The following is a 24929-nucleotide window of genomic DNA, read 5'->3' on the forward strand; positions in this document are numbered from 1 at the left end:
AGGCGTGTGTGTGTAGAGAGAAATGCCTCATTCTAAGCTAATAAAAACATAACGGTTCATTAAGGTCTTTATACACCACTGAAAACATAGATGTGATATTGCATTTCTGTCAACAGATCCTCCTAAATATTACACACCGCACCTTTAAAAACAATATTCAGCAGGAAGTAACAAGATGGGACGCATTCATCAGGATTATTCGACTGTGATATTATTGCATTAAATTATTTAGAATAACATGCAAAACAATAAGACAAAGACAACAACAAGATGCATTATGGGCCTGGAATGGAGACAGAGATACACACAACTGATTTCTTTACTTGTGTAGAATGATTGCTTTAAAGAGGACCTATTATGCTTTATTTCATGTTCATCTTTCTTTAGTGTGTAATGTTGCTGTTTGAGCATGAAGAAGCTCCAGTTCTTCTCTATAGATTTCTTCCGGGAACAAACACGTCACAATATTCCTCATTTAAATAATTCATATGCAGAATAAAGGGGCGGGGCCTGGTTGAGTTAGTTAGTAGTGTGTTAAACTGGTGGTTATGGTAAGGGGCAGGACATTTCCCAAACACACTCGAAGCGCTCGACCAATCACAACACACTGATCCAGCCGACCAATCAGAGCACAGTTTGTTTTTCAGAAGGAGGGGCTTCATAGAGACAGGAAGTAAACAGAGCGTTACTGACAGACTGGGAAGAGAGGAGCTGCAACAATGGAGAATATGAGGAAAATAATTAACATTCAAGCAGGAAAACCTGTTCTAGTAGAGCGCACAAACTAAATAATAGGTCCTCTTTAACATCAGATATATCAGTACACACAGATTAGTGAAGTGCTCACTGGTCTGAGGGGTAGTTTTATACCTGGGGCAGGTGTGGCAAGAAAACTGGGGTTTGGTAGGGGGCTGCCGACAGGCATTGGGGATCCTACAATCACAGCAGACTACAGATTAGACATTAGTCAACACTGACAGCTTCTAGTGTGATTTGACAGGGTTAATGGTTACAACTAGATCTGTGTGGCAGGTTGAAATGTTTCTCACCTGGTACGGGGGAGCCGAAGAGCGGGCCGACGTTACTGGGAGCAGAAATGGCAGATGGGAAACGCATCTGAGCCTCTCCACCGTACCTGCAAAAAACATGCATCACATCAAATCACCAAATCAAGTATTTCCATGATGATTTTGTTGGCCGTAGAGTTGTCAAAAAGTACCGACTTCCGTACCAAGTCGGTACTGAAATTTAAAAAATGTGACGCTTGAGCGCTGTTGAGCGGAATCATAAACTCCTCTGAGTGCTCACGCGCTCATCTGATATGTCTGTGATTGGCTACAATGATCAGCGCTTCAAAAACATGTTGTAAATATACATCAATGACGCTCTTCAGACGGGAGTGTTTGAAAGCAGGACACTTTCAAACACTTCCGTGTGCTCTCAATCAGAGAGATCTCGTGCGTTGATCATTATAGCCAATCACAGACATATCCGATGAGCGCAGGAACACAATGGCCAATTAAAGGTGTTTACGATTCCGCTCAAGTGTTCAAAGCGTCACAATTTTAAAATTTAAGTACCGACTTGGTACCGAAGTAAGTACTTTTTGACAACTCTAGTTGGCCGTATATTCACAATTCGTGAATTTGCAATGATTTTAAAGTAAAATTGTTTTAGCCATTGAATGAACTGGTAAAATGTACCATATTTTCCAGAAAGTAAATTGGACACTGTAATAACTACACTGAGAAATTAAACACAGAGAAGTCGCATCTGTGTATAAGTCACATTTTTTAGACTAAATACATTTATTGAAAAGCGAAACTGAAACTAGTGCAGTGTGGGAAATGCGTTACACAAATAAACGTATCTCTTATTCGCATGAATCTGCATGTTTTGCGTGCTTGATGTTAATTTAATTATACAAGTTGCTTTGGAATAAGTCTTAGCACATTTTAGATTAAATATATTCTGGAAAATACGGTAAACATTGATTGAGTCGCTGTGGATAAAAGCATCAGCCAAAAGGCATAAATTGAAATGTAATGTAAATGTGCGTCAGAGCATTTCAGTAAATCATGAGAAATGATGCTGAAAATTCAGCTTTGATCACAGGAATAAATTACACTTTGCTAGATATTCACATAGAAAACAGCTGATTTACATTGTAATAATATTTCACTGTTTTTACAGTATTTTTGATTAAATAAATGCAGTGAGCGGAAGAGACAGTAGCAGGGTTTCCCCAGGTTTTATCACCCCAAATTTAAGACTTTTTTAAGACCTTTTTAAGACCACTTTAATGAAAATTAAGACCTACATCGCACCCATTATGCAGTCGTAAAACACCAGATCAAATCCCAATAATGACTATTACTAACAAATGTTTTAATTAAAAAAACATTTATTATAAAAAAAACTCATTCAACAACACACTGCAAAGTGATGTTTTTGGTAAATATCAAACATTCATAACAATAAACAGATAAACTAACTTTTCAAATCGTCTTAGTAAAGTTTCTCAGCATTCAAATTGCTTCAACCATTGCTTCAGAGGGGTAGACAGATAGGTAAGAGAGATATAGATAGTAGGGGTGTAACGGTTCACAAAATTCACGGTTCGGTTCAATACGATACACTTGTGTCACGGTTTGGTACGTTTTCGATACAGCAAAAAGAAATAAATGCCAGATAAAAAATTATTTTATTATTATTTTATTTATTAAAACTAACACACTTTGACCAATGATGGAGCTATAATAGACTCTTCTTAGGAGCATAAACAAAACAGCTCCTTGGAAAAAAATGAAATGTAACCTAATATTGTAGTAGTTATAAACAAAGGTCTATTTTTAGTTCAGATTAACATTTGAGGGCAGCAATTGTATTCATAATGTCAAAATAAAACCAACGTAATGTTACTTGAAAGCATTATTGCCCAGTATTCCTGCCAAACTTCCATGGTTGCAGTTAGTGTTACTACAGTAAATCCATGGTGAATGTTGCTGATCTGTGGACACTGGATAGTTCATTCATGGCACAATGTTTCTTCCTGGCTTCCACGCGCTGTTTGATCCGTTAATAACAGAGAAATGTGAATGTTTCTCACTAGATCTCGCAGCGATGTTATTACTTCTGTGGCGCTGTGTAACAGTGTCGCTTGATCAAGATCGCTCGCGCTGCACTGGTCCAAACTGATAAGCGGTCCTTCAACCACACAATAACGAGTAGCCCAGTTTCGTTCCGCTTACATTACGTTTGCACATTTGATGTTGGACAATGTTGTGGTCGCGCCGGCGTCTCTTACATTATGAGCGCGCTTGCCACGCGCAACGCGCCTACATTTGAAATAATGAAATTTTGGTCGGCAGGAAAAATGGTCCAACGAACCGTTCGGTTTGAAAATGCGTACACCGAACCGAACGACACTTCCCCATGATGTCTCTCCTCTCGACTGATTGATTAGAATGTTGATCAATTGCCGCCGGCGCGAAAACCCAAACTATTGTTTGTGCATACTAGAAATTAGACGTTCTCTGACGTTACGCTAAACCCTGTTGAATTTTCACGTTGCGTTTGCAGCCAGGTTGACTTTGAATAAATAGGCTAGTAGGCTATAATGAAATTTAAGACCTCCATTTAAAAAATTAAGACTTGGACAACGGAATTTAAGACTTTTTAAGGCCTTAATTTAGGAACATGATATTTAAGACCTTTTTAAGACTTTTAAGACCCCGCGGCTACCCTGAGTAGTGTATGCGGTAATTATAGTGCTGTTTATTGCTATACTGGTGCAAATAAAATGTAAATAAAATGATTAGATATTTATCTTAATATTTTTTTTATCATTCTAACAAATTTTTTATATTTGTCTACTATGACTGTTAAAATAAAATGGTTAGTCTGATTAAAAAAAACAGATAAATCATATCTGACCTGAAGAACGCTCGAGTGGCCCACACAGACACTTCTCTATCAGACGCTGCAGTGGAACAGGCCAAGATCAGCGCCGTGGCACACGCCTGCTCCTCCTGTGAACCGAGATCAATGTTTATTAGGGGTGTAACGATACACTCATGTCACGATTCGACACATATCACGATACTGAACTCACGATACGGTATTATTGCGATACTCCAAGACATATGATTCAAGTTTAACAAAAAAATTACCATTGATTAAAATGCTGAATTTGATATTACATTGTGTGTGTAAATGAATAGGCTTGGACTTGGTGCTGAAACCCAATGAACAGGACAATAGAGACACCAGAATAACAATATTCATGATTCTGAAGCTGAAAACAGAATTATTTTAGACAAATATGCTTGACTAGATATATTTAAAATAATTTAGGCCACATTTTACTGGTAACATCAGACATTTGGCATCATCAGGACACACAAATATTCCTAGGGCTGGGTACCGAGTTCGATACTTTTTAGGTACCGACCGAATTGCCTCGATACTATCGAGTATCGAAAAATGACTTGTTTTTCGGTACCAGATTTCGATACCTAAGGGGTTAACTCGTCAACGTCAGTGCTCAAACAAATACATATGAAATGCACAAAGACACGCCTAAAGTCGCTCACGCACATACACACAAACTCTACACACACGAGACGCGCGGAACTCTCCGCACATACTCTTATGAGACGCGCGCGCGCGCACACAAACTGTCCATGCACATTCTCATGAGACGCGAGCCTATGGACGCGAGCACACACACACACACACACACACAAACTCGCGCACATACTCAATGACACGCAAGCACACACACTCACAATACCCTAAAGATGTGGAAAAGTCGATCAAAAGTGTGGCTACATTTCTCCAGGCTCGATGCCAACAGCGCGCGATGCAGTATTTGTGGTAAAATAATGGCTGCAAAGTACGGTACCGCGACAGATATGATGAAGCCCTTGACAGTGCACAGAGTAAACATAAGAGCAGAAAGTTGCTGCGTCTTCGACTGGTAAATGAAGAGATACCTTGTTGATCACTCTGACTGTGTTTATATTGCAATAATGACCTACTGAATGTACACTGCCGTTCAAAAACGTGTTGGTCAGAATTTTTTTTCAGTAAGCATGCATTAAAGTGATCAAAAATGACCTTCCAAAAACTGTTTTCATATTTCAGCTTTGACAACACAGGAATAAATTACATTTTGAAATATATTCAAATAAGATTTTAAATTGTAATACTATTCCACAATATTACAAGTTTTACTGTATTTTTGATGAAATAAATTCAGCTTTGGTGAGCACGAGCTCTTTATAAAAAAAATATTTTGGACCTTATGTATAAGGGAATATTTTGTTCCTTTGTGCTTTTTTTGTTCCTTTGTGCACTGACTAAGGAGCATGAGTCAAACTGAAAAAATAAAACCAAAGTTTTTCTGAGGTAATGTGTTATGTAATCTTGTTAAAATGGATTTCATAAAATTGGTATCGAAAAAAGTATCGATCAGGAACCGGTATCGAAATCAAGGTATCGGTATCGAAATTTTTTGAACGATACCCAGCCCTAAATATTCCCCATTGCATTATTATACATTATATTCAACATTATATATAGTAGTTTAATGTAGTACTGACACACTAAAACTTTCTCACACAGTAAGTTTTATTTTTAATAACTATACACAATAAATTTGTGACCCTGGACCACAAAACCAGTCACATGGGTCAATTTTTTTAAATTGAGATTTTTACATCACATGACGATATTTGGCCGAGATACAACTATATGAAAATCTGGAATCTGAGGGTGCAAAAAAATCGAAACATTGAGAAAATCTCCTTTAAAGTTGTGCATTTATGTTGGCGATTGTGCTGCATTCACTCACACAAATACATGTTTTATATATTTACGGTAGGAAATTTACTAAATATCTTCATGGAACATGATCTTCACTTAATATCCTCATGATTTTTGCCATAAAAGAAAAATCGATAATTTTGACCCGTACAATGTATTGTTGGCTATTGCCACAGATATACCCGTGTGACTCGCGACTGGTGACGTGATCCAGGGTCACATATTGTCACTATCCACGATACATATTGTTGCATTTTTGTATTGCAATATATTGTTACACCCATAATATTAATTGACAAATGCATTGTTACGATATTAAACGAATAAGCATGACGACACGTACCCTGTGCAGCTTAAAGAACCTCTCGATCTCCTCGCTCTCGCCTCCAGCGCTGCTCACCAGTAGGTGGCGCAACTGATCCACCGGCCTCAGCTTGTGGAAGATGTGACTCCCCTGCAGACGGCGAAGATAACAGTAAGAGAAGAAGAGCGTGAAGAGTATCACACAGTGTCATCAACGGGAAGATAAAGCACACCTGAGCGGACAAGAGAACAAATTTCTGCGGCGGGATGTTGTGCTGCTGAACGACTAAAGGAGAATCAGTGACCGGAATGAAATCTTTATTCAGAGGGGTGAGGATTCTGGGAGATTTCGTTTCCTCGATTGAACACAGAGCCCATGAGTGACCGTCCACATTCACGATCATCTGAAGAAAAAGATCAAAAACACGAGTGCCATCTTAAAAAACAGACAAACAATGAAGAAACCACCAGACGGTTGCATGTAGATATACATATAAGACATCTGATTCATAGTGTTATAACATATTGCACATGTATTTCTATTTACATCGCATTGCTGTTTTTATTTTAAACTATACAACTCCACAATTCTCAATGCTGTAGAGATTGTTAAACAGGGTATCTCCGCATGGCGTTTAAAATCACATTTAAGGCTTTTTAAGAGCTTTTTTTTACAAATAAAATTAATACTGTATTTAGCAAGATCTGTGGAAACATTCAAACCATATAATGACAATCTAAACATCTTTGCAGTTCAAATCATACAGATTCTGACAAGAACAAAAAGTTTCATAAAATGATACACAACTAACATTTCAGTTTTCAAACCATTTTTTAAGAAAAGGGATGTCAAAATTATAAAGGATTATATTTATATTCATTTAATATGGTTTAATATTCACATTGAGCCATTTCATGATGCTGGTTTTCTGTCTCCAAATGTAAGACCTCTTGAAATGATATTTAAGAATTTTCTCATACCAGTTAGGGAATTTGAGAGAGGGATGCACGATATATATCGGCCACCATATCGGTATCGGCCGATATATGTTCATTTTTTATGTTATCGGCCCGATAAGAAAATTTGGCAGATATATTAAAGCCGATAAATAATGTATTATTTCCTTCAGCTGAGACTCTTCAGATGCGCACTGTTCAACATGAGGGTTTTGAATTGCTTGAAATATGATTGGAATGACTTCAAAACAGGGAAATACAGTTCAGTGCAACATGTGCAGCGCAAGTCTGCTTCATAATTGTGTGTTTGGGATATGGATTTTAATAGTGAGACTTATGTTTTTGTAATCAGGCTCTAAAAAATGAGTAAAAAAAATTGGATTTAGATTTATCGGCCAATATATCGGTTATCGTCTTTCAAAATAAAATTAAAACTTTTTATAAAATAAAGAAAAAGAAACCGATAGGCAGCAAGTGGCTTCATCTCTGACCTGAGCTTCCATGAGGGGCTTTTTAAAGGGAAACGAATCGTGGTTGATGCACCACAGAACATCGCTGTCTTCTGTCTCAGACGAGGCCATCAGCAAAACACCTTTACTGTACAGGGCCTTGTGTACTTTAGCTGGCTTCTGGAGTGTGGAGGACGCGGAGAATCCGGGCGGCAGACGCACATGAACCAGTGAAAGGATGCTGGGTCGGGCCTGGACGTGTTTGGCGTTTGGTGGAGCAAAAGGGATGCTGCTGAAGTAAAGACGCACACCTGCACAACACACACAAATACAGCTACTGTCAAACCAACATTTATTCAGACGCCTTCAACATTTCTCACATTATCACAGTTTATTCGCTATAGTTTAGAAAATGGTAATAAAATATGAGCAGAACTCAGTTGATATTTGACTGGTTTTGTCCGTCCTTCTGTTAGACTGTCTCACACATGAATTATGTTGAATATCTGTCAGCTGTTAAATTTAACTACACAATTAGATAATACCAGTTTAGCTCAACCAATCACCAAGCAATGCTTCATTTTGTTCAGTCTGTGTGTAAAAAGAGCATTAGCAATTAAAGACAAAACACTTCAGCAAAACATGATCAGCTCAAAGTGTCCGAATCATTTTTGGTCCCAAATTTTGTATACATTTTACTGGTCGTCACTAGGTATAATATGTCAGAGTTTACTTCATTTTGCTCTCCTCACTCACATAAATGAACTATAGTGTCCTGCACACACTAGTGAAAAAATAGCACAAATTAAATCTGGTGTCTGAATAATTTTAGATTTGACTGTATATATTCAGATCAATGCTTCATTAGTCATATTCATAAATGAAGTGTTCATACCAGCATGAGTGACGGCCAACAGCTGACAGTCTGACGACTCTGAGCGATCGATCACTGCGATCTGAACGATGGGTTTGAACACGGACCGATCAATCGTCCTGCAAAAAAGATGTAGACACACATTATCAATTTAATTCATTTAAAATGTATTAAACCATAATGATCAATTTATTAATAATACAATTAAATTTCATTTTAATATAAAATAATGTTATTAACAATTACTCGCTGACCAATATTAGTATTTTGTAATACATTTTAATTCTGATTAAAGATAATGATACAGCTATTGATAAGATATGGTAAGGTTTCATTAGTTAACTACATTAATGTTAATTAATTAGTTCATGTTAATTAATACATTAACTAATGTTAATAAATGAGACCTTATTGTAAAGTGTTACCAAGATTTGTTTTTAAAATTAAATAATGTTATTAATAATTATTGTTATTATGTAATTATCATCATCATTATTGAAAGCTTTACATTTTTTAAATGAATTTTAAATGTATTAAAGAGAATTATCAATTTATTATTAATATTAAAACAATGTTATTAAAAATTATTATTCATATCATTTAATGTAATTCGGAAAAACTAGGAGTGCACAATATACTGGATGATTAATTGATATAATAACATTATAATACTATTAATAATTTCAATAAATATTATAAAATAAAAGTTCTACATTTGACAAAAACTTAAGTTTATATTGATTATTTATTTATATATATATACACACACACACACATATTATATATATATATATATATATATATATATATACATACATATATACATATATATATATATATATATATATATATATATACACACACACACACACACACACACACATATATATATATATATATATATATATATATATATATATATATATATATATGTAAAAATATTCAAAATGTAATCATTAAAATTGTAAACTCATATTGGTTATTGGTTATCTATTCATCAGTTATAAATAGATTCATCATATGAATCTATTCATCTATTCATATGTTTCTATAAGCGCATCCATACAGAAAACACAGGTGAATCTCTACCTGGCGATGTTTCCAGCCGCTGAGACGATAGAGCTCTGAGACATGGCAGCGACTCGACTCATTCCCTGCCCATCAACACCGAGATCATACACCTGACAGACACCAGAACACATCAGAACGACACTCATAACCACGAACACCACACAACACGATTCGTTATCGAAGCACACACCTGCAGAACGCCCTTCTCCGAGCGCGTGTACAAAATGTTACGGGAATTGTCAACAGCAATTTGGACGACAGGATCTGCAACAAACAACAAGATTCAAATGAGAAACATGAGATCAAAGCACAAACCATTAGGGCTGTCAAAATGGCTGAGAAGCTAAATTCAAATTTCCTTCTTAAATATTAGCAAAATTCAAATTATTTTCGAATTCTAAAGGCAAAAAGTGCTGTATTGTCTCCTATGCCCACAAGAGGGCGCAAGCGAGCGCAATTAGCAAATATAAACCAAATCAAGCATATTTTATTAAAATGAAATGACATTCACCTTTTCACTTAAATAAAATATAATTTAAAATAGTAATAATATTTAAAAAAACACCTGACGCTCATCTTGATCTGAGCGAGTGCTGAGCGCTTTGTTGACAGTGTTTCAGCTGATGAAAACACACGCTCAGCTCTGACCGATGTGCAGGTTTGGTTTTTCAAATTAGCAACGCAGCCGCAGCGCTGTACACTGGATAAGCTAACAAACACACACCGCGTCAGTTGCGTCATCATGTCTGGCACACCTCTTGACACACCAAAAATTAAAATGCACGGTTTTTGCATTCGAATGTGCAGTTTTTCTAGCCTAGAAATCTAGACGCACCCTAGCGGCAGCACATTTTATTTTGCAGCCAGCAACTCTCCGTTGGCTTGCGAGCTGGAAAAACCAAACTCTAGTCAGGCCAATCACATCCTGTATAGAGTCGGCGGGCGGGCTTAACATAATGACGGTAGAGTTGCGATGGTTCCGCGTGAATTCCCTGCTACTTGAAAACAAAGAAGAGCTTCCGCTACTGGCGAACAGCGGTCTTTCGAATCGGCTTTGGCTGCGACTCAGGAGGACTTGGAGTTAAAGGGATACTCCACTTTTTTGGGAAATAGGCTCATTTTACAACTCCCCCAGAGTTAAAACAGTTGAGTTTTACCGTTATCGAACGCAGCGCCTGAAAATAGTCCCCAGCTCGGTAACTTCCAACGTGACCGGGACTAAGTTTGTCTAACCTATTAGACCTATTTTCAGGCTCTGCGTCATATCATTACGCCTGCTGCACTCATGGTACGGCAGCAAAGTTTCTTGATTATTACGCAGGAATGAGAGCATAGTTCCTAGCCATATCAGCCTAGAAAATCGCAACTTCACATTTTCCGTCGGTCTTAGTACACGATGTAACTACAGAAGAGTCAAGTTTTAAATAGGAAAAATATCAAAACTCTTTGGTCATTTTTTTGAGAGAGATGCTAATGGTCTTGTCCGATTCAATGATCTATGCTAAGCTATGCTAAAAGTGGTACCACATGACCCGGAGATCGGCTGAATGGATTAGAAAATGGTAAAACTCAACTGTTTAACTCTGGGGGAGTTGTAAAATGAGCCTATTTCCAAAAAAAGTGGAGTATCCCTTTAAGCTTTTCTTTGAGAAAAGAACAAAGAATGGCACTGAAGTCATTCTTAAAAAAAGGAAGATGTGTTTGGACTTTTGCCGACCGGATACGGCAAAAGTTTAATCTATCAACTGGCACCGCTGGGTGGGAAAACGCTCTGGTTGGTTGTAGCGCTATCCTATTGAAAGACAAGCGTTTATCCCGCACCTCGGATTGAGCCCTGCCAATGGTGTGTTCCCAGACCCGCCATCTTGATGTGGGTCTGGTTTGTCAGGCTACAGTTTTTCTTTAAATTCGACGAATATTAGAAATTCGAATTTTTATTTGACAGCCCTACAAACCGTCCAGTTTTGATCTTCTGAATGGCGTTCTCACCGTCCTCAGAGAAGGAGAACTGCAGTAGCGAGGGAATGAGGAAGGACAGGCTGCTCTTGGAGTGGTTGATCTTCCTGCAGCGCTGACTGAACCAGCCCGCCTCGGCCTGATACGCGATCTCGTACAGGCAGCCATCTTTACCCGCCATGAAGATGCGGCCCACGTCCGTGGAGGTGATGGCCAGCAGGTACGTGTTATCCGTGGGGATGGAATACAGAGGATCCGGCAAAAGCTGCATCGCTCCTGACATGCTGTCATTCAAACCTGCTGGAATATAAACACAGATGGGGCCGAGAGTAAATCTGAAAGCTTTATAATGCAGTATGTAAATACAGTCTAACCAAAAATGATCCAGACACCAGATTTCATGTTTTTTTTTTTTTTTTTATGTGTTCATTAAATGTAAGTGAGGAGAGCAAAATAAAGTAAACTGTGACATATTATACCCAAAAATTCTTCATACAGTGACCAGTAAAATTTATAAAACATTTGGGACCAAAAATGATTCAGACACTTTGAGCTGATCATGTTTTGCTAAAGTGTGTTTTGTCTTTAATTGCTAATGCTCTTTTTACACACAGACTGAACAAAATGAAGCATTGCTTGGTGATTGGTTGAGCTAAACTGGTATTATCTAATTGTGTAGTTAAATTTAACAGCTGACAGATATTCAACATAATTCATGTGTGAGACAGTCTAACAGAAGGACGGACAAAACCAGTCAAATATCAACTGAGTTCTGCTCATATTTTATTACCATTTTCTAAACTATAGCGAATAAACTGATGATGTGAGAAATGTTGAAGGCGTCTGAATACATTTAGTTTCGACTGTACATCCGCCTAGCACAGCACTAAAGTTATTGACACATTACAATGAATCAGGAAGTGTCTGTGACTATTAAAAAACAAAAAGACTTTTTAAATATGAATCCTACATGTTCTGCATTTCTCTGTGTGAATGAATGGCGCAGATGCGCGGTTTCATTTAACACATACATACACACACACTGAAGCATGCAGTGTTTTCAGCCTCTGCCGCCTCATTATATGAGGACATGAACTTCATTTCCAGAGTCACTTTATGAGCATTTTACCGTTTAATTTGAGAAACACACAGAAACTTAAAGGTCTTCACAACAATCCGTCAAAACTTGAAATTTTGACAAATATATTACTGTTGTACAGTAGAATTTAGCTATGTCTCAATATAATAACAATAACACTAACAATAATAATAAGAAGAAGAAATGATTAACTATTAATATTATTTTTTTTTAAATAAGTTTGTTTAATTTCATATGATTAAAAGATTAAGAATTAAATTAATGTTTTATGCCTACATTTGATTGCCAGAGAAATTTATAAAAAACATAGAATGAAATTAAAAAATGTAAATTAATAAATTGTTGTTTTTATGAATTCAATTGATTAGACAATAGATTACATTAATAAAAACATTGAAATAGAATCCAGAAAACTTAAAACAGAGAAAACAGAATTTGGTTAAAAAAAATAAAAAAAAATAACGCTTTTTGATTACTAAAATTTAATTTAACCATTAAAATGGAGTCATTAATATTAATCAAACAACAAAAGACAAAGAGAAAATCACTTGTGCTTTTAACTCAATAACTCAGCAGCTTTTAATAAGAAACAATTTATATTTAATTCATACAGTGAAGACAATGCAGCGTTTTATTTTTACATTTGATCATTCAATTTCTGTAGTATTTCTTAGTGCATGTTAAATAAAACTGAAAAATGTATTTGTCCTATTGTTTGTAATTTACTTTCTTTGTTCAATATATATCGTGATCTATATCGTTAAATTAAGATTTTGGTCATAATCCTAGTGAAAACATGCAAATGTTGAACAAATCCAAACATGACACTCACCCGTCTGGACTTTTGGGAAGCTCAAGCCCAGGATCACAACATCCACCGGTGTGGCCAACACTAACAGGAAGTGGATGTGAGGCTGAAAAATACCTGTAACAACAACATTTATAATATAAACATAAATCAGTGGTAAATAAAAACATTTTTCCAGAATCTCCAGAAGGGAATCTTTTGATGCATTACAGGAATGTTTTCTGGAAAAACGTTCTAAACATCATCCACAATATTCTGAACTCCTCCTGAAGGTGAGCACTAGATAGTGCACAACAGACAAACCAACTAACCTGGCTTTGGTTTGACCAGTCCAACCGACAGTATAGTTTCACTGAGGCCGTCAAAATACGCCACATCACTCCTGAACAAGACAAATCCCAATGACCATCATGCATCTGAAATATCTAACTGATATCCGACCTGTCGATACTCACCCATCCTCATAATTCCACATAAAAATGTCATTATCAATAGTGAGCCACGCCCTGGAGATTTCAGGGAAAACTCCCATCATGCAGTTGCACTGCATATCTGTTCAGTGTCAATTAAGGCATCGCAAACAACTTAAAAGTCGGCATGACACAAAAGTTGCACTAGTGTTTTCTTCCCTGATGTGACGCAAATCTGAGTGAAACTCTTCTGGATGAAGAACAAATGTGGGCAGGGCTTGATTGTGTCTGTGGGGAATTGAATGGATGGTTGTGGTTTGCTATTGGTGGATCTCATGTGAGTGACAGGTTGCCCCGCCCACATCATCAGAGTTACCAGGAACATGATTTTAAAGTGCCCCTATTATGTTTTTTTCAAATATTCACTTTCAACAGTGCATGATAAAGTTATAGTCTCCCAAAAGAAAGAATCAACTCTGAACCGCCTTTACGAGTGTTTTTTGTTTCGAATCCCACTGCGTTAAGGTTCTACGTCATTAGAAAAGACATTTGCATATAAAGCCCGTCTATGTTGTCCGCCTGTGAACTTGACCGGCATTTTACTAGTAAAGTCAATGTCATCGTTACGGTCTCGACTCTGTGTACAAGCGCTGAGCTTTAGGAAGCCTCCGGAGCTGAAGTTCAAATACGTTTGGCTTCCGACGGCCAGTGTAAGCGGTAGACCAATCACAACAGACTGAGCTGTCTGGCCAATCAGAGCAGAGTAGCTCGCGGAAAGGAGGGATTTAGAGAGACTGATTCATCCGAGGAGTCGTTTGAGAATCATTGAACAATGTGGTTGTGTTCGATGTATATTATGAGAAAATGAAAGTGTTTTTTTACTTTTGATGCATGTAAACCTGTTGCAGGAAACAACATTAGGAGCCTTTAAAGGGATAGTTCACCCAAAAATGAAAATTAGCCCATGATTTACTCACCCTGAAGCCATCCTAGGTGAATATGACTTTCTTCTTTCAGACGAATACAATCAGAGTTATATTAAAAAAATGTCCTGGCTCTTCCAAGCTTTATAATGGCAGTGAATGGCTGTTTGTCTTTGGAAGTCCATTAAAGGAGAACTCCGGTCAATTTTAACATTGAGCTCATTTTTTTGTACATTTGGAGTGCTGTCAATACAGAGAACAACGACAAAAATCGGTGCTGCCTACACCGAGTTATTCTATTTTTAAAATTTGCACCCTATTGACTTCAATGGGGCAAGTAGTAAGCCTGCTTTTTAGCCTCTTAACATCCTTTAAGTGTCATTACAAGTGCACAGAAAATGTGAGTGATTCCTTCCGAGTGAACACGAGTGGATCTGACTGCAGTAGATGTTAGAGATATTAATAAAAATGAAGTTAATTCAGCCAGCGCTCATACCTTTGTTTACATCCTGTTTTCGGTGGAAGGCCATAGTAGTCGATTGTCGAGTTCACGCGCGTGATCATAGGTACTAAACCTATGCGCGTGAACTCGACAATCGACTACTATGGCCTTCCACCGAAAACAGGATGTAAACAAAGGTATGAGCGCTGGCTGAATTAACTTCATTTTTATTAATATCTCTAACATCTACTGCAGTCAGATGAAAAAAATGAGCTCAATGTTAAAATTGACCGGAGTTCTCCTTTAAAGCGCATCTATTCATGATAAAAGTGCATCTGGCTCTGCAGGGGTTAATAAAGGCCTTCTGAAGTGAAGCGATGTGTCAACACAAAGACAGATACCCATTCACTGCCATTATAAAGCTTGGAAGAGCCAGGACATTTTTTAATATAACTCTGATTGTATTTGTCTGAAAGAAGAAAGTCATATACACCTAGGATGACTTGAGGGTGAGTAAATCAAGGGCTAATTTTCATTTTTGGGTGAACTATCCCTTTAAGACAGCACAATAGGGCCACTTTAAAACAATAATATGTGCAGATATGATAAATACTTGAGTAATTGTACAAGACACTTTCTTTGCAGAGATTATCATCATAAATAAGCGTTTGGATGGTAGGATACGACCGAACTGCTCCACGAGCTCCGGGGGCAAAGGAACCCTGCGGATGGTGCTGAGCTCGGGAAGACTCGGCACGCTGATCAGGCCCGGTCCCTGCAGAGGGTAATCCATGTCCGACACCCCCGAGAGAGAAGGCATATCTGCCAAACAGACACAAGCATGAGTAGTGGTAGAGTTTATTTGTCCCTGTAGGGAAAGTAGTTTGCAGCGAGCTCACACAGACATTTAAAGAATCACAGTTGGCATATACAAACTATAACTTAAAGGTGCGGTGTGTAATATATAGGAGGATCTGTTGACAGAAATGCAATATCATATACATAACTATGTTTTCAGTGGTGTATAAAGACCTTAATGAACCGTTATGTTTTTATTAGCTTAGAATGAGGCATTTCTCTCTACACACACACACGCCTTACATCGACATGTTTCTACGGTGGCCCTGAACGGACAAACGCGTTTCTTCACTGTTGTTCTTCGTGTAAAGAAGCTATAGCTAAAGTCAGCGAATAAAACACTGACACAATGATGAACAAGTTACAATAATATTCGCAACTGAATAATTACGTAAACCTAATTTCTTAATTTATCTTTGTAAAAGAAACCTCATTGCTTAACTGGCTCCTCTCTGCCGTCTCAGACGACGACATCACTTCCTGTCGGCCACCGTAACTTCTGTTGGGTGCAATTCACAATCTCTCCACTAGATGCTGCTAAAAATTACACACTGCACCTTTAAAATAAATAAATCTAATTTAAGATAACCAGACCAGCTGACCATCATTCAACACTAGTAGAAGAATTTAAAAAATCGAATTGCTTGCGGGATAAAAGATAGTTTGGACCTGTTTTTCATGCATCTGGGAACACAGTCCCGTCGGTCAGATGGCAGTAATTCAAAAGCATAAGATAAAGGATGCCTCGTATCATTCACAATGATATTAGCTTTATTCTGCACTCTCTCTTTATATATACTCTCTCTATACTTGTTAACTTAATTCCCAACCAGTCTCAACATGCAGTGCATTAACTAGAGGCAGTTTAACAGGAGGAACAGTGACTCTTACTGTGTGACGGGACATTGAGGAGCTCTGACAGGTCTGGGAAACAGCGATCCTCCTGCAGATGCCTGTCAATCAAGCGGCCCGAGTTCTCCAGAGCCTCCTGAAGAACTGCAGCGGGACCGCTGGAGCCCAGACTGGACGGCATGATCACTGGAGAGACTACACACACCACCTGGAGACGGAAGAACATTCACATCAGTGTTATTATACATGCATGCACATATATATCACCATATACTTATACAAATATATACATATTTAGTAAAAACATTTATTTATTTTTTATTTAAATTAATTTTTATTTATTTTAATCAATTTATTTATTTAGTATAATCTTATTTTATTTATTTTTAGACTGCTTTTATTTTTAATTGATCTAAATCAAGTTCAAATCAAATGTTTAATTTATTTTATTTAAATTAAAATTTTCTTAATTTATTTAGTTAGTAAAATCTTATTTTTACACTGCTTTTCTTATTTTTATTTATCTAAGTCAAGTTAATTTATTTATTTATTTATTGCTATTTATTTAAATAGAATTGTATTTATTTATTTTAACCAATGTTTATTTAGTTAGTTACACATATACACAAACAAGGAGGTAACTTAGATGTCTGTATTCCTACCAAACAGATTAAACCCAAAATGAAGAATATATTAGCCTAATCTGTGAAGCTGCTTATATTATATAGTGTGGAAAGTAACGTAAATAATAACCAAAGTAAGTCGTGTCATCATCATATAAATGTCTTTATATAGCCCGCTAAATCACGCGTGACTGTAATAACAGCCATATCCAAACATAATACACAAACATAATACACAAATAATGTGGTTTTATTCACCAGATCTGAAAGTAAACACGTTTTGATTATTTTAAACTGAACATGAGTAAGTTAGCTTTAGCCGTACAGCTAATTCAAAATACACAGCGCCCGAAAGACTGACGACATTCTCTGAACAGCTTTACTGGAGCTCTGATTAAACATACAACAACACAATAATCTTACCTCTTACTGGAAACTATATTCATAAAATATCAGCTGAAAGTGAAAGAAGTGAGTTTGTGAACTTCAATGACTCCCGCCAAGCGCGTGCGGCTGCAGCAGTGAGTGTGAAGCACGCTGAAACCACACACTCACTCACTCACTCACACACACACACACACACACACACACAACACTGCTGCGTTTCAAAATAAAAGTCACCAGTTTCTCCTGCCTCTGGAGATGATCTGGATGTATAATTTTATTTTACACTTACAAGATGTTAATTATTGTTTAATTATTTAAGTTGTGGTTCATATTTATCTTAAAAAAGGGCAGAAAGCATGTTCATTTACACTTAAATATTTTTGAAGATAAAAAAAACTTTCAACAAAAGAAGGTGATTACATTAAAATGATAATAAAGTATGTCACAATTTTACAGTGACACATAATTTATTGTAATAATATAATATATAAAATATTATATAATATTTTTGTTTAATATAATAAATAAAAATATAGCATATAAAATAAAACCATAATTAATTCATAAATGATAATATAATATAATAAAACCTTGGGATATCACACAAAAGAAAACCATAAATAATTAATAAATGTTATTATAATATAATATAAAAATAAAACCTTGAGATACCATACACAATGAAACCATAATTAATTAATTAATTATAATATAATGTAATATATAAAAAAAATTAAGATACCCTACAAAATGAAATCATAATTAATTAATAAATGATAATCTAATCTAATCTAATATATAAAAGCTTGAGATACCATACAAAATGAAACCATAATTAACTGATAATTAATAAATGATAATATAATGTAGCATATAAAAAACTTGAGATTAATAAAACCATTGTTACTTAATAAATGATAATATAATAAATATTATGTAATACAATATATCATAATTATATTAATTTTAAAATAAAACATTGAGTCATTATATAAATAAAACTGTAATTTATGAATAATTATAATACAATGCAATAATACTAGGCTATATAATGTAAAAATAAAACTTTGTGTCACTATATAAATAAACCTTAATTAATACAATTATAATATAAGTCAAGTTAAGTCGTAGGGCTGTCAAAAGATTAATCGCGATTAATCGCATCCAAAATAAAAGTTTGTGTTCACATAATATATGTGTGTGTACTGTGTATAATTATTTTGTATATATCAATACACACACATGCATTTAAGAAATATTTGCATACATATACTGTATATATTTATATATAATTTATATTATATATAAATATAATTTTTTTATATATAAATTACACATTTTTCTTAAATATATACAAGAATGTGTGTGTATGGATATATACAAAATAATTATACACAGTACACACACATATATTATGTAAACACAAACTTTTATTTTGGATGCGAGTAATCGCGATTAATCTTTTGATAGCCCATTGTTTCAAAGCAGCTTTACAGAGATAACAGGAAAATAATGCAACAAAGTTTGTTTCCAGAAGAAAATTGCGTCACAGTCCAAATAAGTTCAGTGATGATTCATTTTTGTTGTAAAAAAAGTTATTAATTTAGTTCATTTATATATACAGCCGCTCTGGAGAAAACCGTGATGTCATCGTCCAGCTCAGTTCAGCTGTCATATAATGGTGTCAATAATATTGTTGAATATTTAATTAATCCTATAATCATGACGTACTAAATAAAACATTTATGCGCTTATATTAGCCTGATCACGTTGTACCTCCCCTTCAGTCAATGAGAACATGCAGGTATATTGAGTGATATTGTGTTATGCATGTTCTCCCACATGTGTGATTAGCGTGTTTCTCCTGATGATACATTAAAGTGGGCGTGGCCACGCCGGCTCTCTGCTCGCGGATTGGCTCTCATGTGACCAATCACAGCAGGTTGTACCGACACCCATCATAAACATCATCCTAATGTACTAGAGATTATTAGAGTCTCTCTAAATCACAGCATCCCTGCCGAGATCGGATCGAGACAGACAGGTGATGATATCAGTCTTATGATATATATAAGTATCGGTCGCGGTGTCGGTTATTATTGCGGCTCGCCACACCCTGCGCGCGCAGCTCTGACTCACGAGGACACACACTGTCATCCTGCGCACATTCACAGTCACTAACAGCACAGCATCTCAGCACACATCACATCAGACATGGGAGGTAAGAAGACATTCATCCTCATCCTCATCTGTGGAAATGCAGCAGTTAGAGAGCCTGTTTGGATGAGAATCTGTGTGTTTGTTTGCAGAATCAGAGACGCGTCAGAGGCTGCTGCGCAACGTCAAGAAGGAGGTGGGAGATTTTCTGGATCATTGTTTATCAAATATGCCCTAGATGCCCAAATATAATCATCCTCATGCATCCTGAAATTTAAAAGGCAGCTATGGAGACCCAATTAATACTGTGAAACATTAATATTAAAAATGCGTAAAATATGTAGTTTCTATTACGTTACATCAGTACGTTTTCTTCTACTCACTGTAGGACTGTACTGTTAGATGCAAGTTAGATGTATTCTAATCTTTTTTAATCATTATGTATTAATTTAAACCTAATTTCATTAATTTATTCATTTGGTTAGTTATTTGGTTGAATCTTATTTGTTTGTTTTTTCATTTAATCTAAATAAAGATCATCATTTTTATTTTTCTATTTTAATTAAATGTTAATTACATTTATTTATTTTATAGTATAATCTTATTTATTTATTTTGTAAATTTTTACAGTGCTTTTCCTTTATCTACCTACATCAAGTTTATTTATCTAAATCAAGTTCATCATAATCATATTTATTTATTTTAATCAAATGTTTAATTTATTTGTTTTTTTATTTAAATATAATTGTATTTATTTATTTAGTATAATCTTATTTATTTTTAAATTTTTACTTAAGTTATTTATTTTTTTATTTGAATAATTTTACTTATTTTAATCAAATGTTTTTTTTATTCAAATAGAATTTTATTCGTTTATTTTAAACAATTTATTTATTTAGTTAGTATTATCTTAATTATTTTTACATTTTTATACTAAATCAAGGTTTAATTTATTAATTTGACTAATTTTAATTTATTTATTTGAATCATATTATTTATTTAAATATAACTGTATTCATTTATTTCAGTCGATTTGTTTATTTATTTAGTTAGTTAAATCTTATGTTTACATATTTATTTTTACATTTTTCCCATGGACCCCAGCACTCTTGTGGCCCCCGGACCCCACTTTAAACCCCTGCTCTAGATGATCAATACAGGCTGTCGATCACTCAGTCTGACAGGGAATATAGGTGGTAATGTGCACTGACGATAATGCAGCGTTCATCATCTGCTCATTCAGATAGCACTATTGTGTACGGTCTATTTCTTTTTAAAAGAGCATCTAAACAAGGTCATTCTGGTTTGTCCTCTTAGTACCAGAATGAATCACATGTCATCAGCCATTTGCCTTATCTAAGGAGTCCAATATGAAGAAGACGCGTCATATTAATTGATTTCCTTTTATAAGAAGTATTGTGATTGTATCAGATAATGGCACAGTATTTAAATGGCACATGTCCAAAAAACGTGTGTGTCACAAATGTCACGTCACGAGCTTGTTTGTGCATTATTTATTACAGTACTAAGCAACAACTCATTCATTTTAGTCAATTATATTCACATTTACAGCGCTTTTTTCACATTTAAAGGGGTAGCTCACCCAAAAATTTAAATTCTGTCATCATTCACTTCATCTTTCTTCAACTGAACATAAATTTAAGAATATGGGGAACCAAACAATAGATGGACCCCATTGATTTACATAGTATGAAAAAAATACTAAGTCATTGGGGTCCATCAATGATTTGGTTCCCCAAATTCTTCAAAATATCATCTTTTGTGTGTCAAAATATCAACTTGAGGGTGAGTAAATGATGACAGAATTTTCATTTTTGGGTGCACTGTCCCTTTAAGAGCGTAACTCTGCTGTGTTCAATAGAAAGTCAATTAGTGTGGTTTGTCCTCCTTAATGTAATGTTATTGTCCTTTAATGGTACATTGATAGCAGCACATGATAATACTATAATTATAATCAATAAGCTTCCAGTTTTCAAATACGTTAGCCTAATTGATATCAAGTTTTGTTTCCATCGAGCTCAGAAACAACATGTACTGTTATGGTACAATGACACGATAATGTATCAGATGTTAATGATGATATGATTGAAATCACTTCATATCGGCTACATACTGAGAACATTATAAGTGTGTGTTTGGGACATGGCTTTTAATGGTGAGACTTTTGTTTTTGTAATAAGGCTCTCAAAAATAATATATCAAAAATAAAATTTGGATTTAGATTTATCGGCCAATATATCGGTTATTGGCTTTCAAATATAAAGAATTATCGGTACCGGCCAAAGTTTTCATATCGGTGCATCCCTAGTTAATACTTGTGAAGCTTTGATAAGTATACCATGGTACATGTGCCAAAGACACATGCTTTTTTAAAACTAGAACGGTAGTGCCATTGTACTTTTAGGAAATAATTGAATTTTTTACTCCAACCATCAAGTTCTACGCAACCCAATCGACACTTTTGGTGAATAAACCAACTAATCATTTACAGATAGTAAGAGCTTATAAAGGAGCAGAAATATTATTTTATGATTACAAGTGTGATCATTTCTACAGCTCAAACAATAGAGCATTGCCAATGTCATGGAGTTATCGGTTATCGGTTCGACTCCCAGTTAATGCATTAACCGATCAAAATCATACCTTAAATGCGATGTAAACTGTTTTGGCTAAAAGTGTCTGCCAAATGCATAAATGTAATGAAATTTAAATGTAATGAAACTTATTGGACCGATAACGATAACATCAAAAATTAACATATATCGGCCAACACCATATTAACATATATGGTTGCCCTGATTAAATTATTGGTGCATTTAATTCAGGAGTGCCATATTATAGGGCTCAAAAATCATTCTTCTGAACTTCTGAATTGAATGACCCTGTCATGATTGTTCACCCGGTGAAGGTGCCGTTTTGAATGCGCCATATGAATATAATTTCAATAATGCGTCAGGAAGTGAAAGCCACTCTGATCCGAGTCACACACTCCCTTCTGTTTCTCTGAGCGCATCATCATCACATATGTCCATCTGCACACGCCACCCAGTCATTATGATGGAGCGCAAGTCAGAAACAACCTATGAGTAAGAGAGCATGTTTTATTCCCCGTCCTTCACGACTCATTGCGAACTTCGCGAAGTCTCCTCACCCCCGTTACCCATGATTCTCAGCGGTTGAACATCATCACAATGATGCCTGTGAGATTCTCAGATGTTGGTTTGGACTTTCAGGTCAAGCAGATCATGGAGGAGGCCGTGACACGCAAGTTCGTACATGAAGACAGCAGTCACATATTTTCTTTCTGCGGTAAGATGATCTTCACTTCAAAACCCCTCAAACATTAAAAATATCGGCAACACTTTACAATAAGCTTCATTAGTTATCTACCTTAGTTAACATGAGCTAAGAATGAATAATACTTCTACAGCATTTATTAATGTTAATTTCAACATTTACTAATACATTATTAAAATCAAAGGTTGTATGTGTTAACATTAGTTAATGCACTGTGAACTAACATGAACACACAATGAACTGCTGTATTTTTAACTAACATTAACAAAGATAACTAATATAGTATCAAATGTTTTGCTCATTGTTAGTTAATACATTAACTATGTTAAGTAATGAACCTTATTGTAAAGTGTTACCAAAATATCAATGAAAAATATCAAAATGGCAACATGAGACTGTGCATGTGCCTACAAGCAGCAATCTATGCCGAACTCTTACTTAATGTAAATTGCATAAATTTAAACTGTTTTAAAGAGGATTTATTGTGTTTTTTTACATGTTCATCTTTCTTTAGTGTATAATGTTGCTGTTTGATCATGAAAAAGCTCCAGTTCTTCTCTATATCAGTGTCAGTGTTTCTGAACTCCTGAAACGCCTCCATTGTAGTCTTGAGTTTCTTTCCGGGAACGAACACGTCACAATATTCCTCATTTAAATAATTCATACGCAGAATAAAGGGGCGGGGCCTGGTGGAGTGAGTTAGTAGTGTGTTAAACTGCCGGTTATGGTAAGGGGCGGGACATTTCCCAAACGCACTCGAAGTACTCGACCAATCACAACACACTGCTCCAGCCGACCAATCAGAGCACAGTGTGCTTTTCAGAAGGAGGGGCTTCATAGAAACAGGAACTAAACGGATGTGTTTCCCAAAAGCATCGTTAGCCAATATGGTCGCAAGTTCCGTTTTTATCAGCATAGTTCAATGAATCGGTGTTTCCCGAAAAAACGAACATTCGCAAACAGCATCGCAAAGTTGTGTGGTTGGAACGACAGATCTCGACCTGTGGTTAGGAGCCGAGTTTCGTGGACTTAATGTGGACTTAATAAATATTTTTTTGGTGCAATACACAGCAAAATCCCCGGTGTTAAATTAACACTGCTCAGTGTTTATATGAGTCCACACGCAGAGTGTTATACATAACACTGCAGCAGTGTTGAAGTTAATGAGATAATTAAGTGATTAATTGACCATTATTGAGGACAGATAAGGCAGATTGGCTGATTCTTGATGTCTGTGTGTCTAAATTAAAGGTTTAGTTTTTTTTTGTATCAGAACAACTTTTAAGAAATCCTTTGGATTACATTGAAAATGCTAAAATACTATGCTGTATAAGGACAGTGCTGCTATAATCAATAAAGTAATCCTAACTCAGAGATTAGGCTCTAAATGAGTTCAGTGATTCAGGTCAAAAAATGATTATGTCAAAACACAACCCAACACCCCCTGATCATCTTTTCTCTTTGTTCATCTGGCAGTTACAGCACCCAAACTAAATCTAATGTTAATAATTTAAGGGTCAAGAGCCCAACTAAAGCAAACACTGATCACCATAATGATGACTTACAATTTGTAATTTTCTCCTTCAGTGATTCTGCTTGTTAACATCGGGTGT

At 35.6% G+C, this 24929-nt stretch overlaps 2 protein-coding genes across 5 annotated transcripts in view; one reads left to right on the top strand and one right to left on the bottom strand.

Moving 5' to 3' along the window:
• Positions 1 to 18039, bottom strand: part of nup155 (nucleoporin 155) — a 40490-nt gene extending 22451 nt beyond the window's left edge. The window contains exons 1-16 of one of the 4 annotated variants that reach the window (XM_084399808.1): positions 17878 to 18039; positions 16871 to 17039; positions 15806 to 15943; positions 13802 to 13898; positions 13658 to 13728; positions 13371 to 13463; positions 11473 to 11739; positions 9674 to 9747; positions 9502 to 9593; positions 8434 to 8531; positions 7581 to 7849; positions 6366 to 6536; positions 6173 to 6283; positions 3937 to 4031; positions 1050 to 1135; positions 871 to 933 (exon numbers count right to left, since the gene is read on the bottom strand). In XM_084399808.1, coding sequence (XP_084255934.1) covers positions 871 to 933; positions 1050 to 1135; positions 3937 to 4031; positions 6173 to 6283; positions 6366 to 6536; positions 7581 to 7849; positions 8434 to 8531; positions 9502 to 9593; positions 9674 to 9747; positions 11473 to 11739; positions 13371 to 13463; positions 13658 to 13728; positions 13802 to 13898; positions 15806 to 15943; positions 16871 to 17012 — 1867 coding nt within the window. In that variant the 5' untranslated portion in view covers positions 17013 to 17039; positions 17878 to 18039. The remainder of the gene's footprint in view (positions 1 to 870; positions 934 to 1049; positions 1136 to 3936; positions 4032 to 6172; positions 6284 to 6365; positions 6537 to 7580; positions 7850 to 8433; positions 8532 to 9501; positions 9594 to 9673; positions 9748 to 11472; positions 11740 to 13370; positions 13464 to 13657; positions 13729 to 13801; positions 13899 to 15805; positions 15944 to 16870; positions 17040 to 17877) is intronic. The other 3 variants (XM_084399809.1, XM_084399810.1, XM_084399811.1) reach the window with 3 other exon arrangements.
• A 1755-nt stretch (positions 18040 to 19794) lies between these two features.
• The window catches only part of sgsm1b (small G protein signaling modulator 1b), a 33325-nt gene continuing 28190 nt past the window's right edge, over positions 19795 to 24929 (top strand). Inside the window, exons 1-3 of the mRNA XM_084399727.1 lie at positions 19795 to 20062; positions 20151 to 20194; positions 23253 to 23328. Of these exons, the coding sequence (XP_084255853.1) occupies positions 20056 to 20062; positions 20151 to 20194; positions 23253 to 23328 (127 nt within the window). The 5' untranslated portion in view covers positions 19795 to 20055. The remainder of the gene's footprint in view (positions 20063 to 20150; positions 20195 to 23252; positions 23329 to 24929) is intronic.

The sequence above is a fragment of the Rutilus rutilus genome, assembly GCF_951802725.1.
Source record: "Rutilus rutilus genome assembly, chromosome: 25".
NCBI classification, from domain to species: domain Eukaryota; kingdom Metazoa; phylum Chordata; class Actinopteri; order Cypriniformes; family Leuciscidae; genus Rutilus; species Rutilus rutilus.